Raw genomic sequence first — 16,202 nt, 5'->3', positions numbered from 1 at the left:
AAATAAATAAATAAATAAATAAATAAATAAATAAATAAATAAATAAAATGTCAGTGTTTCCAATGCACTTGGAATGACATCTCCAACTATAATATTTTTGATTTAAAAACCTTAGATGTCTTTTAAAATGTGAAAGGCATACATGAACATTGTTTGAAAGCCTCTTTTCCAGCACATCTGTGCACTTTGCCTGCCCCCACCAGTTGCAGGACAACCAAAACTACAGTGTTAGTTCCACATCTGCTCATGCCACTTTTATTGGTTAATGTAATCATCTCGCTGAATTTAAAATTATGTAATAAACTGCAAAAAATAGAGCTGTTAAAAGAGAGTTATTTCTAGGAAAACTAGCTGAATGCTTGGGAAAGACATACTGAGTCACTAAATATAATTCTGTTAAATTAGGTGTAGGTGTAAAAGACAGGGGAAGACAGCTTCACGTGTTTCTTTTCCTAAGTTCTTGCTCTCCTTTAAAAGAAAAAAAAAAACAGACAAATATCAAAAAACAGAAGTTGTAATCCAGTGTTTGCCAAGGTTTCTTGATAAGAATCACCTGGGTCATTTGCTAGCTACATAAACAGGCATCTCCCCCTGGAAATTCTGATTCAGGAAGTCTAGGTGGGGGGCCTTGGGATCTGATTTTCCTGGTTGTCTGTTTTTGTTTTTTTTAATAAAATAAGGGCTGGAGTCATTCATATCTTCAGGGATATTTGGGGAACACGAGGAAGATTATGGATACGATTTATGTAAGAAAGGTGAGCTCCAATCAGCAGATCCCTACCCAAAACAAAAGGCCTTTAGCTCTATTCCAAAAAAAAAAAAAAAAGCAGGCCAAGTGCGGTGGCTCACGCCTGTAATCCCAGCACTTCGGGAGGCCGAGGCAGATGGATCACTTGAGGCCAGGAGTTTGAGACCTGTCTGTCCAACATGGTGAAATCCCGTCTCTACTAAAAATACAAAAATTAGCCAGGTGTGGTGGTGCGCGCCTGTAATCCCAGCTACTCGGGAGGCTGAGGTGGGAGGACTGCTTGAGCCTGGGAGGCAAAGATTCCAGTAAACCGAGATTGTGCCACTGCACTCCAGCCTGGGCAACAGAGCAAGACTTTGTCTCAAAAAAGAAAAAAAAAAAGAAAAGAAAAAGGAAATGAAGGTACATTTATGCTTTAAATCAAAATGTTTAAAGTATGTATATGCCCTTTTGTATTAGTCTTGTTTTCAGTGGCTTTTTGAATGAACAGACCAACTAAGCCCTGACTGCATAGACTAGGAGGGCTTCCCTACTTGCCCTTGACAGCACAGCCAGGGAGAGTGCCAGACTTCCCTAACACACACGGTCAACGATCACTTCAAAGCAGTGACCTCGTCACACCCTAGATAGGTAACTATATAACCACAACAATCCATAAAACTCTCTTACCTAACAATTCCTTAGACTTCTAAACTCCACCAGCAGATAGCTTGGGCGTCTTCCCTCCCCAGGGCCCCCAATTCCATTACTTGACTGCTCGCCTCTCCTGGGACTTCTTCCTCACTCCACTCCAGCCACACTGAGGGGCCTCTGCTCCAGGTGGTCCCACTGTCTGGAAAGGTCTTATCCCAGATCACCTCTTTGGCTGCCTCCTTCACCTCCTTGAAGTCTTTGCTCAAATCTCTTCTTAATGAGGTTTGCAGTCCACCCAACTGGATCCTGCAACCTGTCAGCCCAACCCCCTCACATACAACTCCATCTTTGCTTTGCGCGGTCTCTTAGCACCTGCTCACATGCTGTAGAATGTACACCTTATGTTCGCTGCTTATCTGTCTGCCTCCACCACTAGAATACAATCTTCCCTTGGTAGATTTCTGTTTTGTTTACTGCTATATCCTATCCTAAGCACTTAGAACAGTGTCTGGTACATAGTGGATACTTATACATATTTGTGGACTTTGATTAAATTCCAATGTTTAGAAAAATTCAAAGATCAACAGGGCACAACATAGTGGCTGCAGGGCACGGTGGGCAGAAGTTCTTTGAAGGCCCTGCCTACCAGCTCCCTGCAGCGACAGTCCCATTTTTGCCTCAGCGAATGTACAAATCCCAACAAGACAAATCCCAACAAAACGCCCCTTGGGGTTAACAGTCAAAACACTCAGGTTTAAATTCAAAAATGCCTGGGGTTTACTGGGATAGTCAGGGTTTATCAGAAATCATCCAATACAAGCATCGGGCATGGGGAAAATGACAAAACCAAAACTGGAACTAATTAACACCTTGAAAATATAAATACATTCCTGTGGGAGGAGAATTCTATGCCTTTGTCTCTGGATTAGAACTGGGGCAAAGAATCTGAACAACTTGTGCAAGGCCTAAGGTGTCTTGTGAGATCCAAATCCTTATCAAAATATAGGCAGCATTCTAGCCGCCTATTTAGGTAACAAAGAAAATCAGGTTAAAAGTAGCAGGGAACATTATTCCATTTTTTTTTTTTTTTTTCTCATTAACCTAGAGCAGGCATTAGAAAACTTTTTCTGTAAAGGGCCACACAAGACAGATTTTAGGCTTTGCAGACCAGCTAGTCTCTGCTGCAACTATTCACCTCTGTCATCCTAGTGCAAAGGCAGCCACACATACTATACAAACATAGGGCCACAGCTGTGTTCCAGTGAAACCTTATTTACAGATACGGGTGGTGGGCAAATTTGGCCCACAGGCAGTAGTTTGCTGACTCCTGACCTAGGGTAAAGTTCAACCAAAATCTGTTAAGCATGGGATAAAAAATTCTGCCATTGTTAAGCTCTGTGTTTAAACAGTCCTCTCAACTGCTCCAAGGTTGGTTTGCGCCTTTGAAAAATTGAGTAGGATGAGATGACTATCACCAGCATCTCTTCTAAACGTCAGCTTTCATGATGCCAAGAAAAAAGCATTGCTGGCTTCATTGATCAGTTACTCCTTCATTGATCGGATGACAGTTCCTGTGATCAGTCTGGTTGATAAGGAGCTTGTCAAATTGATAAGAATTTCTAACTAGCAACTAGCCTGTTTGTCAGAGACAATCATAGGTTTTCAAGACAATATGAAGCTGAAGAATTCTGGCTGAAGTAGCAGCTGAAACAGGCCTGTGGTTTCAGGAGGCTTGACTTGTGCAATGATATATGTTACATGCCAAGAATCTCTTCTGAACTGGCAGGAAAAACCACCAAGTTCAGTTTCTTTCACATGAAAACACAGCCACCATATGCAAGGGATGCTGGGCTCCTGCTGGTCAGTCCATGGCACGGGAGATGGGGGCCAACTCTAAACCTGGGTTGTGGAAATACTCCAGTTTTATTTTCTTCTTTTTCTCTATCTGCATTTTCTTGCTTTTCTACAATGATGATTTGTTTTAATTCTTTATAATAATTAGAGATGAGACAGAGATCAAATGACTGAAAAGAAACTGTATTAGAAGAGCCAAACTGGGGACATAGCTCATGTCCTGCTTCACAAAGTTCATCCTGTCCCACTGTTTAAGTTTTCTGATGGTCTTTCAAACAGACAGGAGGCTTGAACTACCTGGCTCTGGTACTACTACTCTTAGTCATGCTAAGTGGCCCAGCTGCTACACATAGGTGCCACAACACAAATCAGAGGGAGGCCTAATGTGCATTTTTCAGGAGATAAGTTAGAAGATAATTTAATTTTTTATATAACAGCTTTATTGAGATTTGATTCACATACAATCCACCTATTTCAAATATATAATTCAGTGGCTTTTAGTGTATTCACAGAATTATACGACCATCACCACAATAGACTTTAGAGCATTTATAACAACCTCAAAGAAACTTGTTCTCATTAGCACCCACTCCCCATTCCTCCCTACTGCCAGCCAAAATCTTCTTGACTCATCTACTCCCACTCATCTACTTTCTCCCTATTGATCTGCCTATTCTGGATATTTAATATAAATGCAGTCATACCATATGTGGTCTTTTATGACTAGCTTCTTTCACTTAGCATAACATTTTCAAGGGTCATCATGTAGTAGCATATATGGATACCTCATTCTTTTTATGGCTAAAATATAATCCATTGTACAAACATACCAAATTTTATTTATTCATCCTTCAGTCGATGGACGTTTGGGTTGTTTCCACTTTTTCCATGAACAAGTTGCTATGAACATTTGTGTACAAATTTTTGTGTAGATGTATGATTTCATTTCTAGGACTATATACCAAGGAATAGAATTGCTAGATCACATAGTAACTCTATACTTAACTGCCACATTGTTTTCTAAAATGACTGCCCCATTGTACATTCCCATCAGCCATGTATAAGGGTTCCAGTTTCTTCACCAACACTTGTGATTTTCCTTTATCTTAAAAATTATAGCCACGCTTATAGCTGTGAAGTGATGATATTTCATTGTGGTTTTATGATATTGAACATCATTTCAGTATGCTTATTGGCCATGTGGATATATTTGGAGAAATGTCATTTCAAATATTTTGACCTGGTTTTTAATTGGATTGTCTTTTTATTATTTATAGTTGTTAAGAATTCTCTTTATATATCCTGGATACAAATTCCTTATCAAATATCAAATATTAGACTTACAAATATTTTCTCCCATTCTATGGGTTGTCTTTTTACTTAATCGATGGTACCCATTGGAGTATAAAAGTTTTAAATTTTGATAAAGTCCAATTTATCCTTTTTTCTTATGTTACTTGTACTTTTGGTGTCATATCTAAGAAAGCTTTAACTAACCCAAGGTTACAAAGATTTACTCCTAAATTTTCTTTTGACATGTGATACTTTTAGCTCTTACATTTAGGTCTACGATCCATCTTGGGTTATTTTTTGTGTATGGTGTGACAGAGGGGTCCAAGCTCATTCTTTTGCGTGTGGACATCCAGTACTATTTCTTGAAAAAGACTGTATTTCATCAAATGGTCTTGCCACTCTTCTCAAACATCAACTGACCATGAATGTGAGGTTTTGTTTTATTGTTCTGTTTTGTTTTTTACTGGACTCTCAATTCTATTCCACTGATCCTATATATCTATCCTATGCCAGTGCCACACTGTCTTGATTACTGCAACTTTGTAGTAAGGTTTTTTTTTTCTTTTGATGGAGTTTTGCTCTTGTTGCCCAGGCTGGAGTGCAATGGCACAATCTTGGCTCACCGCAACCTCCACCTCCTGGGTTCAAGTGATTCTCTTGCCTCAGCCTCCCAAGTAGCTAGGATTACAGGCATGTGCCACCATGCCCAGCTAATATGTAGTAAGTTTTGAAATTGGGAAGTATGAATTCTCCAACTTCAGTTTTCATTTTGTTTGGGCTATTTTGGGTCACTTGCATTTTCATATGAATTTTAGAGTAATCTTTTCAATTAATTGTTGTAAAAAGCCAGTTGTGATTTTGATAAGGACTGAGTTGATTGAGCCCATAGATCAATTTGGGGAGCATTGCCATCTTAATCATATTAAGTTGTCCAATCCATGAACATTGGATATGTTTCCATTCATTTAGGCCTTCTTTATTTCTTTCAACAATGTTCTGTAGTTTTCAAAGTATAAGTTTAGCATAGGAGGCAATTTTTTTTAAGGCTATCTTCTTAGTTCCTACTACTCACACACAAATGAAGAACTACGGATCAAGAACACCGGCTGTAGCTGATCAAAAGGAAACATGGAAAAGAAGAGGCCCAGAGCCCGTTCACTCACCTCAGGAGGGGCTTACTTAAGTGTCTGTGGCCCCTTTTCTTTTTTCCTTTTTTTAAAAAATCCCAGCAAAGACTTGAAGAGAGGTTCCTATCCTGGCTGCACACTGGAATCACCTAGGAAGCTTATCAAAATGATGATGTCTGGGCTGCAACTCAGAGCAATGACACTGAAATTTCATGAAGTGGCCCCCAGGCATCAGCATTTTTAAAATATGCAGCCAAGGTTGGAAACTGCTGATTAAAGTAACGACAAGATGTTTCAATGACGTTTTCTATTTTATTCATTTATATTCATTTACTACTTATTTATATTCTAACTTATTCAAAAGGAATTAACTAGATGGACAAGAATAAGAAGTAAAGGCAAAAAAAAAGGTTGGAGTGAGAAAAAAGACAGAAGGGTGAAGACATAAAACAGACCCAGGAATAAGACTAAAAATGCATACTATGACAATCTATACTTCCCACCCAAACTTGAGAAGCAGGATCAGTATCAAAATATGGCCACAGATACAGATAACCTTGGCGATTAGACCAAAGGGGAATCTGTCAGGTGGCCTCTCAGTGAGAACGGCAGGTGATGAGGTTCTGCAAGGGCGTCTCCCAGGCTGACTTGCAGAGCATCTGGGTAACCTACAACTAAAGGCCATCGCTAAGTCTAGCTTAAAAATGTAAGGGAAAGCAAAGCCTAAGGAATCAAAGAAGAGCTTTCAAAATGTGAACAAACAAAAGTCCCACAGCAGATGTCATGTACAATGACAGAGCTACCCTACCTTAGTCTACAGTGAATGATTTTGTTCTTCCATAAAAGCAACTGCAGATCAAACAGAAAAACACAAACCCTGTGTCTTTTTTAAAAATTAGAGGAGTAGGTCAACTATGTTTAGATGACCATGTCTGTACCTGCCTCCCACATCGCCCTCTCCCATCAGGGTATCCCAGTACCTGAATCTGTTCGTAGCTGGGGTGCTCTCCGTATTAAATTCAGCCACTGGCACGCCCCTGGCAGCCACTTGTGGGGCAAACATGGCTGCTGGGTACACCACAGAGGAAGTGCCCACCTACAAGACAAGCACACGGAGATGGACAAACAGCCACACGACAAGAAGAAGGAACATTTTTTCAGAAAACCTTACACAAACTCAGGTAGGTCTGTGGTTGCAGGTGTAAGAAAAGCCAAACGGGATGGGATAAAACAGGGTGTCCAAGGGATGAGGGAAAGTGAAGAGGTGTCCTTTGATCAATCACTAGAATCGACAAGAATATGTGACATGAAAAGGAGAGTTAACAGAAGAGTGACTTAGAAGTGACTCAACATGTTTTGGGTGTAGTTCTAGTTTTCTTTCTGCTTTAAAGTTAAGCAAATGATCCATAACTTTTTAAAACATATTTTCTTTTTGTTAAAGGTAGAAAATACAAAGAAAAAATACATATATCATCAATAATTTTACTCCAAGATAACCACTGTTAACATTTTCATGTATGTCCTCTTAGGTTCTCGCTCATAAATATTTGCTTATAAACATTCTTTGCAGGGATGGGAAGTGCATGACTGTTTTGTAAACCAGCTTTTCTCATTTAACAATCCATCATCAACAGTGATACTATACTTGACAGTGGAAAGCATTCTTTAAATACTGGCTGAATGAATACGCACCACAAGAAAGTGCTTCTGCTTTTAAAGACGTGTCAAGAAAAATTTGAAATATGCATACAATCTGTCCAATTAATCCCACTTTTAGGAAATGTGTCTTAAGGAAATCATTTGAAGAGCATGCTAAGATTTCTATCTAAGGATATATACGATATCAGATTAAAATATCAAAATTTGAAATAGCCCAAATGTCTTACAGTAGAGAATTAGCTAAATATATAATTCCCTATCCATATAAAACACCATACAGTCAATTGAAAGATGGTATTGATTTAGATGTACTGATATGGAATATGCTAAGTGAACTGCTGCGTGAATAAAGTAGTTTCAAAACAGAACATGTGTCATGAAGTCAGTTTTGAATTTTAATTAATACATGTACATCTGCATAAGAAAATGTTGAGACCAGAGGTGGGCAAACTTATTCTGAAAAGGACCATACAGTAAATTTTTCAGGCTTTGTGGCCATTCAGTCTCTGTCACAAGTACTCAACTCTGCCACTGTAGTTTGAAAGTAGTCATAGTGTGTGGAAGAATGAGTGCGGCTGAGTTCCAATAAAACTTTATTTACAAAAACATGTAGCAGGCCCAATTTGGCCTAAAGGCTGCTGTTTGCTCACTCCTGGTCTAGAAGAAAATATACTAAACTGCTAACGGTAACTATTTCTGATTAGTAGAACTATGGGCGATTTCTAATTTCCTCTTTATAATGTGATAATTTTTGCATGTTCTCAATTAAATTTAATCATAAGCATGTATTATTTTAAAAACCAATAGCATGTTCTTTTCTTTTTTCTTTGGTGGGGCTGGGGGAGAAGGCTTTGAGATGCCCAAGACATGCATGGTTTCCTATTTTAATATAAATTCTTATTCATAGTTTCTCAGTTTTTCTATAGGATACCACAAAGACCTCTCAACATACATTTTAAGGAAAGGAAGAAAGGGAGGGAGGAGAGAAGGCAGGAAGGAAAGCAGCAAGGGAGGGAGGAAGGAAAAGAGGAGGGGGGAAGGAAAAAATAACAAAATCCAGTCCTGTCTTGGGGTTAGGGAAAGCCGTGACCCACCACTAGACATAAATCACAGTGGGCGAGCTCTTTGTCGACCTCCTCCAGAATGGCAGGATCCAGGTTTTCTCCGAACCACACGACGTGAGGGCGCAGCAAGCCTCCGCAGCCTGCTTCTTCACACCTGGAAGAACGGGATCCTTGAGCCAACCCCGAGCAAAGTCTGCCCACTGGACCGGAGGGAGGCCACGGGCTACCCCAAACCCAGCAAGTCCCGATGGTTTACCTCTGATGCCTCTTATTCCCTACACCCTCCTCCCAGCCTATATAAACTTGCCTTGCATGTGAAGCATCAGGTTTAATGGTCCTTTTTTTTTTTTTTTTGAGACGGAGTCTTGCTGTGCTGCCCAGGCTGGAGTGCAGTGGGGTGGTCTGGACTCACTGCAAGCTCCGCCTCCCGGGTTCAAACGATTCACCTGCCTCAGCCTCCCGAGTAGCTGGGACTACAGGCGCGTACGACCATACCCGGCTAATTTTTATATTTTTAGTAGAGACAGGGTTTCACTATGTTGGCCAGGCTGGTCTCGAACTCCTGATCTCATGATATGCCTGCCTCGGCCTCCCAAAGTGCTGGGATGACAGGCCTGAGCCACCGCGCCCTCCTGAACTGTCTTTGTTTTTTATCTTGTCTCTATGTACTTGATGTTTCAGCTAAGCTTTCCCGGTTCCTTCATTATGCTCACACTTGTGCTCACAGCCTCCAGCCCTGGGAGTCATACTGGACTCAGACTTGCCTCCCACCCCAAGCATCCCCTAATTTCATCGATGACCTTTCATGTGCTCTCAGGTTCACGTCTCTCTGGCCCCCTATGTAGTCAGCTTTCCTGTATCCATTACTACAAATGTCTTTCTTTCACTCCCTCCTTCCTCAGGGTCACCTTCTACACACCTCCTAAAATCATCCCTCACACACCATTTTCATCATAGTAATCTCCTGCATCATAGAAGTCCTCCAGGTCTCCCTATTCCTTCAGAAGAAAACTTTAATATTTAGCAATTAAAACCCTCATAAGGAAAATTAAAAAGGTTCTGTGGTTAAATAAGTCAGTAAAGCATTAACATACATTTTATAACCACTTTTTAGAAGGCAGCAATGTGGAATAAATACTCTGAAAAGTCCTGCAGTAGAGCAAACATATTTTAACTTTGTTTAGTCTAACGTTTCTGTATTTATTTGAATGCCTAACATGTTTTCTTCAAGTAATGTCTCTCAACGTAACATTAAACTAATGTTCTATGAAACACTTTTAGAAGTCCTGTTTTATTTTACCTTAAAAACACTCTAATCCATCCAGGCGCAGTGGCTCATGCCTGTAATCCCAGCATGTTGGGAGGCCGAGGTGGGTGGATCACCTGACATCAAGAGCTCGAGACCGGCCTGGCCAACATGGCAAAACCTCGTCTCTACTAAAAACACAAAAAATAGCCAGGTGTGGTGGCAGGCGCCTGTAATCCCAGCTACTCGGGAGGCTGAGGCAGGAGAATCACTTGAACCCGGGAGGCGGAGATGACAGTGAGCCAAGATCGCGCCACTGCACTCCAGCCTGGGCAACAGAGTGAGATTCCATCTCAAAAAAACAAACAAACAAAAAAACAAAAAAAAAAACCCACAACAAAAAAACTTCTGATCCAATTACAGATTATAGAAGTGCTGTTTTAATGTCTAGTTTTGAAAAACTGGCGTAAAAATCTTCCTTTTTTTTTTTAATCTATGAACATTCTGTTTGGTCCTGTAACCTCTCCTATTCAGGTCCTTTCATTGCCTCGTTAACCATGGATTAATAATGCCAGTGATGTTATTTGACCATTATAGGTCAGCCCATCTGCTTTCTGTGCACTGGGTAACCACCTGTCACACAACAGCTTCAGAAACTTTCCCGACCTCAAATGATCCCGCCAGAACACAGAGTAACAAGGGGTTGGTTGGAAAGAAATCATTCTTTTCATCCTAATTTGCTTCATCCTTTGTCCTTTCACTTTTGGTCTCAGAGGTCAAGGCTGGTTTTTACATTTGTGCATTTGATTTAAGAGGCATCTTGCTAAATACATGTTTAGATTTTGATGTCTATTTTTTTCTTTGTAACCTGGAACACTAGTACAAATCAGAGTTTTTTACCCACCGGGGAAGTTTCTCAACTGGGATGCTGGCATCTTGAGTCCCAGGTTCTGGAGCACTGAAGTAAATAATAATAGAAAAGAAAGACTGTTATTGGCATAATAAAAAATAAAGAAACAACATAACTCAGTTTGTATATTTGCCTGGTAGTATGTGGTATAAAACTCCTAATTAATACATGCTCACTTGGAAGGGCATTAGAAGGAAGGACCCCAAGTCATTAATTACCAGTGGTACTGGGCATAGTGGCTCATGCCTGTAATCCCAGCATTTGGTGAGGCCAGAGTGGGAGGATGCTTGAGGCCAGAAGATCAAGACCAGCCTGCGCAATATAGTGAGACTGCATTTCTACCAGAAATACAAAAATTAGCTCAGTGTGGTGGTGCATGCCTATAGTCCTAGCTACTCGGGAGGCTAAGGCAGGAGGATTGCTTGAGCCCAGGAGTTGGAGGCTGCAGTAAGGTGTGATTGTGCCACTGTACTCCAGCCTGGGAAACAGAGCAAGACTCTGTCTGTTAAAAAAAAAAAAATCACCAGTGGTTGCACTGCCAGTGAGAGAATTCGTGTGTGGGGAGGCTGGAGTAGCTGGGTGTGCTAAGAAGAAACTTCATGTTTACCTTTATACATCATCATCATTTGTATCCTCTGCAGTGACATTATACATTCCTTGTATAACTTACACTGTTTTGAAATGGAATTTTCCTCAATATTGTGTCTACCCTCAAATGTTTTCCTCATTGTAATAATAGTGCATGTTCATCATAGAAATTAATTCTGATATAAAGAAGAAATTAAAAATTACCCATAATCCCTCCACTCCTGATATTCCTTGTTAATATTTTGTTATATTTTCTTCTAGTCTTTTAACTATATGCAGATATACAAACTCATGTGTGTATAAATTCAGGATCATGTGGTTTTCACTTAACACTGTAAGTTGTGAGCAAAATATTTCTTTTATCACAAGGCTATATATATATATATATTTTTTTGAGACAGGGTCTCCCTGTCACCCAGGCTGTAGTGCGGTGGCATGATCTCAGCTCACTGCAGCCTCGACTTCCCAGGCTCAAATAACCCTCCCACTTCAGCCTCTCTAGTAGCTGGGACTACAGGCATATGCGACCACACCCAGCTAATTTTTTTTTTTTTTTTTATAGAGACAGGTTTCTCACTATGTTACCCAGGCTGATCTTGAACTCCTGAACTCAAGCAATCTTCCCACCTTGTAACCCCAAAGTGCTGGGATTACAGGCATGAGCCACCGCACCCAGCCTTGTATTTAGTCTTATTTCTCATATTCATGGGAATCTTTGATGAATGTTCAATTTCCTCACATTTATGTCCGACCTAAAGGAGAAAACAACATATACTTATTCTGTAGTGTGGTATAATTACCCTTTTCCTGATAAAGCTGGACAAATTGGACTCTTGTAATTCTCAGCCACAATGCCACAAGAGGTACATCGAGTTTTAAATAAGCTACCTGAAAAATACACATGAAGCAAATCCAGAATTTAGTCTAATCAAGAGCAATCGTCTCCACGTCTGAAAGGGTGTAAGATACTTCAATTTCCACACTTCATTTCATCTTCTGGTCTCACCCAGTTACCCAGGCTGGAGTGTAGTAGTATGATCATAGCTCACTGCAGCTTCCAACTCCTGGGCTCGAGCGATCCTCCCACCTTTGCCTCCTGAGCAGCTGGGCCTATAGGTGTGCACTGCCACACTGAGCCATACTTCATTTAGCAAATGGGCCTACCCTAGCTTTCATGGGAAACAGAGGCACGCAGTACTCTTAAGCCAGTCAAGAACATATGCCCTCAAGGACTTTATAATCTGGAGGAAAATAACTAACTCCATGACTAACGTGCCATCAGATGACCTTGGAGTGGTGTTCAAGTGGGCAGAAGTGGCCAATAGGGTAGAGGGAGCTCAACCTGAATCTAAGGACATGATTTATTGATATGACTGATAAAGGTTCAATGGCATGGGATATGTTTACAAAATCTTAACTTCGATTTCAGAAAGCTTGAATCTTTTATACAAAAGCATCTCAATCAATAAGTAATCAACTACTAAGTGAAAAAAGTAATTGTTAATACTAACGACCACTTATCGAGCTGAAGCAATCATGGGGGCCACAGTTTATGAAATGGGTACCAGGCACCTGGTACTGTGCAGAGCACTTTCAACCACAGTGGACACGCGCTGCTCCGTTCTGCCCCCGAGTCCTTCTTTGGGGAGCACCATCCCTGCTCTCTCGCGTGCTGAGCCAATAGGGCTGTGGGTCACATCCCAAATACAAGTTCGGCCACATGCTCCACACAGCCCCCATGTGGGGCCCTCTGCAGTCGTGTTTGGTCAGATGGGTGGGCGTGTGGACCAAGCAAGCCCACCCAGAGGTTTATTTTCTGAGCAGGTGGCTGAGCTGGAGAGCCTGGAGCCATCGGAGGCACTCTCCCCTGGCATGTGGAGGCAGATCAATTGCAGAAGGAGAAGGGAGGCCACCTCAAAGAGTGAATAAAGCTGAGAGAAGGAGGGGGCCAGGGGCCAGGAGGAAAGATGACATAAGCTGCACCCCTAGGCTCCTCGGTTTTGTGAGCCAATAAACCTGCTTTGTCAGTTTGAGTATAGATATTTTTCCCCATTTTCACATCTCTGAAATTCAGATGTGTCCTGCAATTGCTACTGGCCAGATGTGAGTGTGACATCACCATCATGCTTGCACAGACTTGCTGAAGGAGAACACTGAAAAGTAGGGTGACTTGGTTGTTACTCTCCATGGCCTGACCAGGCAGATTCAGCCCCTGGATCCTTCCACCAACAAACCATTCAAGGGCCGCTTCAGGAGGGAAAGCGAGTTGTGGCTGTTGTCTACAGTCTTTCCACTGATGCCTTTTGGTAAGGGCACGTCAGGCCCAATAGCGAACCTGCGGAAGGTGTGCCAGGAGCTTGGATGAGAATCGCAGCTCTAACAGAGGGGCATTCTCTCAGGAAAGGCTGCACCATCCATCTCCTGAGGCACAGAGCATGAAACTGCACGGAAAACACAGACATCCATGCTCTGAGTCACTCAGAATTCAGAAAAGCTAGATAATGAGAAATATTTGGACTATTTTATTATACTCATTTTAACAAGCTCTCTAAGTATAAAATAACAATTCTAAGGGATAATAAAATAGTATATCATGGTTTAGGCAGATTATATTCTAAATGCCACATTAAAAACACGATGCATCTTAAAACACCCTTCATCAGACTGAAGATGCCATTGATTTTTTTTTAACCTAAGTTAGAAGAGAGTTCTCATTATTTGAAACTAAAAAGTCCTGACTAACACACATATATGATCTTATTTAATCCTTACAATTCTGTAAGATAGGCATTGTCATCTCGGTTTTATGCTGAAGACATAGGCCACATTCTGACATTGCAGGGAAATGAGCAGAGGCACGTGGAAAGTGGCTCAGACCCAGTAGATGTAGGTACCAAAAAGATGCTCAGTTAATAGGTAGCTGGCTGTTCCTGGCAAACAAAAGAGAGGCAGAGTCGAAATGAGTAATGCCTCGCTTTCCTTATCAGGGTGACCTAAGTGAAAGCAGGCAGCTTTACCACACACACGCAAAAACAAACATCCCCACTGGTGCACTGCCTCTGGAAATGCTACACTTAGAAATGCATTCTTGGCTGACACAGCGGCTCATGCCTGTAATCCCAAAACTTTGGGAGGCTGAGGAAGGAAGATTGCTTGAGGTCAAGAGTTCGAGACCAGCCTGGACAACATGGTGAGACACTGTCTCCACAAAAATTTAAAATATTATCTGGGCATGGTGGCATGTGCTTGTAGTCCCAGCTACTCTGGAGGCCAAGGTGGGAGGATGCCTTAAGGCCAGGAGTTCAAGGCTGCAATGAGCTATGATGGAGCTACTGCACCCCAGCCTGGGCAAGAGTGAAACCCCGTCGCTAAAAAAAGTAAATTAATTAATTAAATAAAATTAAGAGAAATAAATGCTTAAATAATATGAAATGCATTCCTTGAATCTGAATGCACACTCTTTAAATGCAAATGGCCTTGGGAGAAACCCTAGTTTGCCCATTATGACTGTGGACAGCGGGATGTATTAGACTTGTGGTGAGAGCAAAGAAGGGAGGAACCAGAAGACAAGAGTGAAGGAGTGAGGGGTCACCCAGGACAGAGGAAGGAGCCCACAGGGACCCCAGACAAACTCCACCGACATCATAGGCTTGGTGGGTTTGGTGCAGTGTCCAGCACTGAGCTGGCAGCTCCCTGAGGCTCCAGGGCAGGGCAGAAGCGCAGCCTCAGTGGGGAGTGCCCACCAGGATGAAGGGAGAGTGACAGGAGACCCCAAGATGCTGCCGTCTGCCCCTGCCCAATCCTGCTCAAGCCCTGGCTGTCCAATGAGCCAGGCCTCCTGTTCCTCGGCTCATTGAGGCCGTTGTCTCACAGCACCGTGCCCCTCCACAGAGGAAGGGGTCATGCAGCTGTGCACCCCAGTGTTCCTCCAGTAGCACACCAGCCACCTGGGCTCATGGGAAAATGCAGATTCTGATTCAGTGGGTCCTATGGGGCCTGAGATTCCGCATTTCTAACAAGTTCTTGGGGGACACCGAATGTCGCTGGCTCTCAGACCACACTGAGCAGCGAGGATGCAGGAACTGCTAAGTGAATAATGCTATGGGTCAGAGACTCCTCCCATGGCTAAAGGGAGCTGCCCAGGTGCCACGGGGCACTAACATGTCTCCAAAGGAAATGCCACAACATCCTACGGGAACAGGATGGGTGTCCAGCAGGGAGGGAGGGAAGGCACCAGGGGTGATGCTGACATGGCAGGACAGGTGTTTTAAAGCTGGTTCCTTGAACATGAGGCTGGGGGTCTCTCACCATGGATCTCCAGAAGGTTCTTGGTGCCAGCCTTGCGGTGCAGCTCATCGATGTTCTGGGTGATGACCACGACTCGCCGGCCCTGCTTACCCAGCCGGGTCTCACATTCGGCTATGGCGCGGTGCCCGGCGTTGGGCTCCTTGCTCCCCATGACCTCGCGCCGGTAGTGGTAGAACTCCCACACCCGGGACGGGTTGTGGGCAAAGGCCAGGGGAGTCGCCAAGTCCTGGGGGTGGGAGAGGAGGCGGGAGTGAGGCAGGCAGGGGCAGCCAGGATGCTGAACTCTGGGGCACAGGCCCTTCCTCCCTAAGGCAGAGATAGGCAGCGTCAGGAGGGTGCAGGCTGGAGATGGCAGCACTAGGTTCAAACAACATGGCAGATGCCAGGCAGGGCCTGGGTACCAGCCTACGTCCCCATCCTGGGACTGCCCAGGGACCTTGGAGAAATCAGTCAATTTCCTTAGTGACAAAGCAGGGATGATACAACCTGTCCCATTTATCTCCCAAGTAAGCTGTGAAGATGAAGTAAAGTAATATGCAGGAAGGTATTTTGGGTCGAATCCCCTTTTTCATGGAGCCCTAAAACATATGAAGTGGATCTCATTTTGACCTACACCCAGGGAAAACATGAAATGCAAAATGCCCATTGAAGTCTAATGACCATGGTTGAGAAACTCAGTTTTGATAACTATAGCTATGGCTATACACACACACATACAACTACATACATCTACATCCACACACATCTACACACATACAACTAAACACATACA

At 42.6% G+C, this 16,202-nt stretch overlaps 1 protein-coding gene across 2 annotated transcripts; it reads right to left on the bottom strand.

Moving 5' to 3' along the window:
* Nucleotides 1-5,730: 5,730 nt before the first annotated feature.
* Nucleotides 5,731-15,725, bottom strand: LOC111528591 (NAD-dependent protein deacylase sirtuin-5, mitochondrial). Of its 2 annotated transcripts, XM_026453425.2 has the most exons (6): nt 15,431-15,717; nt 11,923-12,010; nt 10,529-10,582; nt 8,409-8,532; nt 6,636-6,751; nt 5,731-6,504 (listed from the first exon to the last, which is right to left on the bottom strand). In XM_026453425.2, exons 1-6 carry the CDS (start codon nt 15,579-15,581, stop codon nt 6,465-6,467), a joined length of 573 nt encoding a protein of 190 aa, XP_026309210.1. In that variant the 5' UTR covers nt 15,582-15,717; the 3' UTR covers nt 5,731-6,464. The 2 variants fall into 2 exon arrangements, with proteins under 2 accessions (XP_026309210.1, XP_026309211.1); XM_026453426.2 differs by having other exon boundaries at nt 5,731-6,751; nt 15,431-15,725.
* Between the last annotated feature and the right edge of the window lie 477 nt (nt 15,726-16,202).

This window comes from Piliocolobus tephrosceles, unplaced genomic scaffold, assembly GCF_002776525.5.
Source record: "Piliocolobus tephrosceles isolate RC106 unplaced genomic scaffold, ASM277652v3 unscaffolded_43818, whole genome shotgun sequence".
Taxonomy (NCBI): Eukaryota; Metazoa; Chordata; class Mammalia; order Primates; family Cercopithecidae; genus Piliocolobus; species Piliocolobus tephrosceles.
The sequence above is the reverse complement of the archived record's forward strand: the minus strand, read 5'-3'. Positions and strand labels throughout refer to the sequence as shown.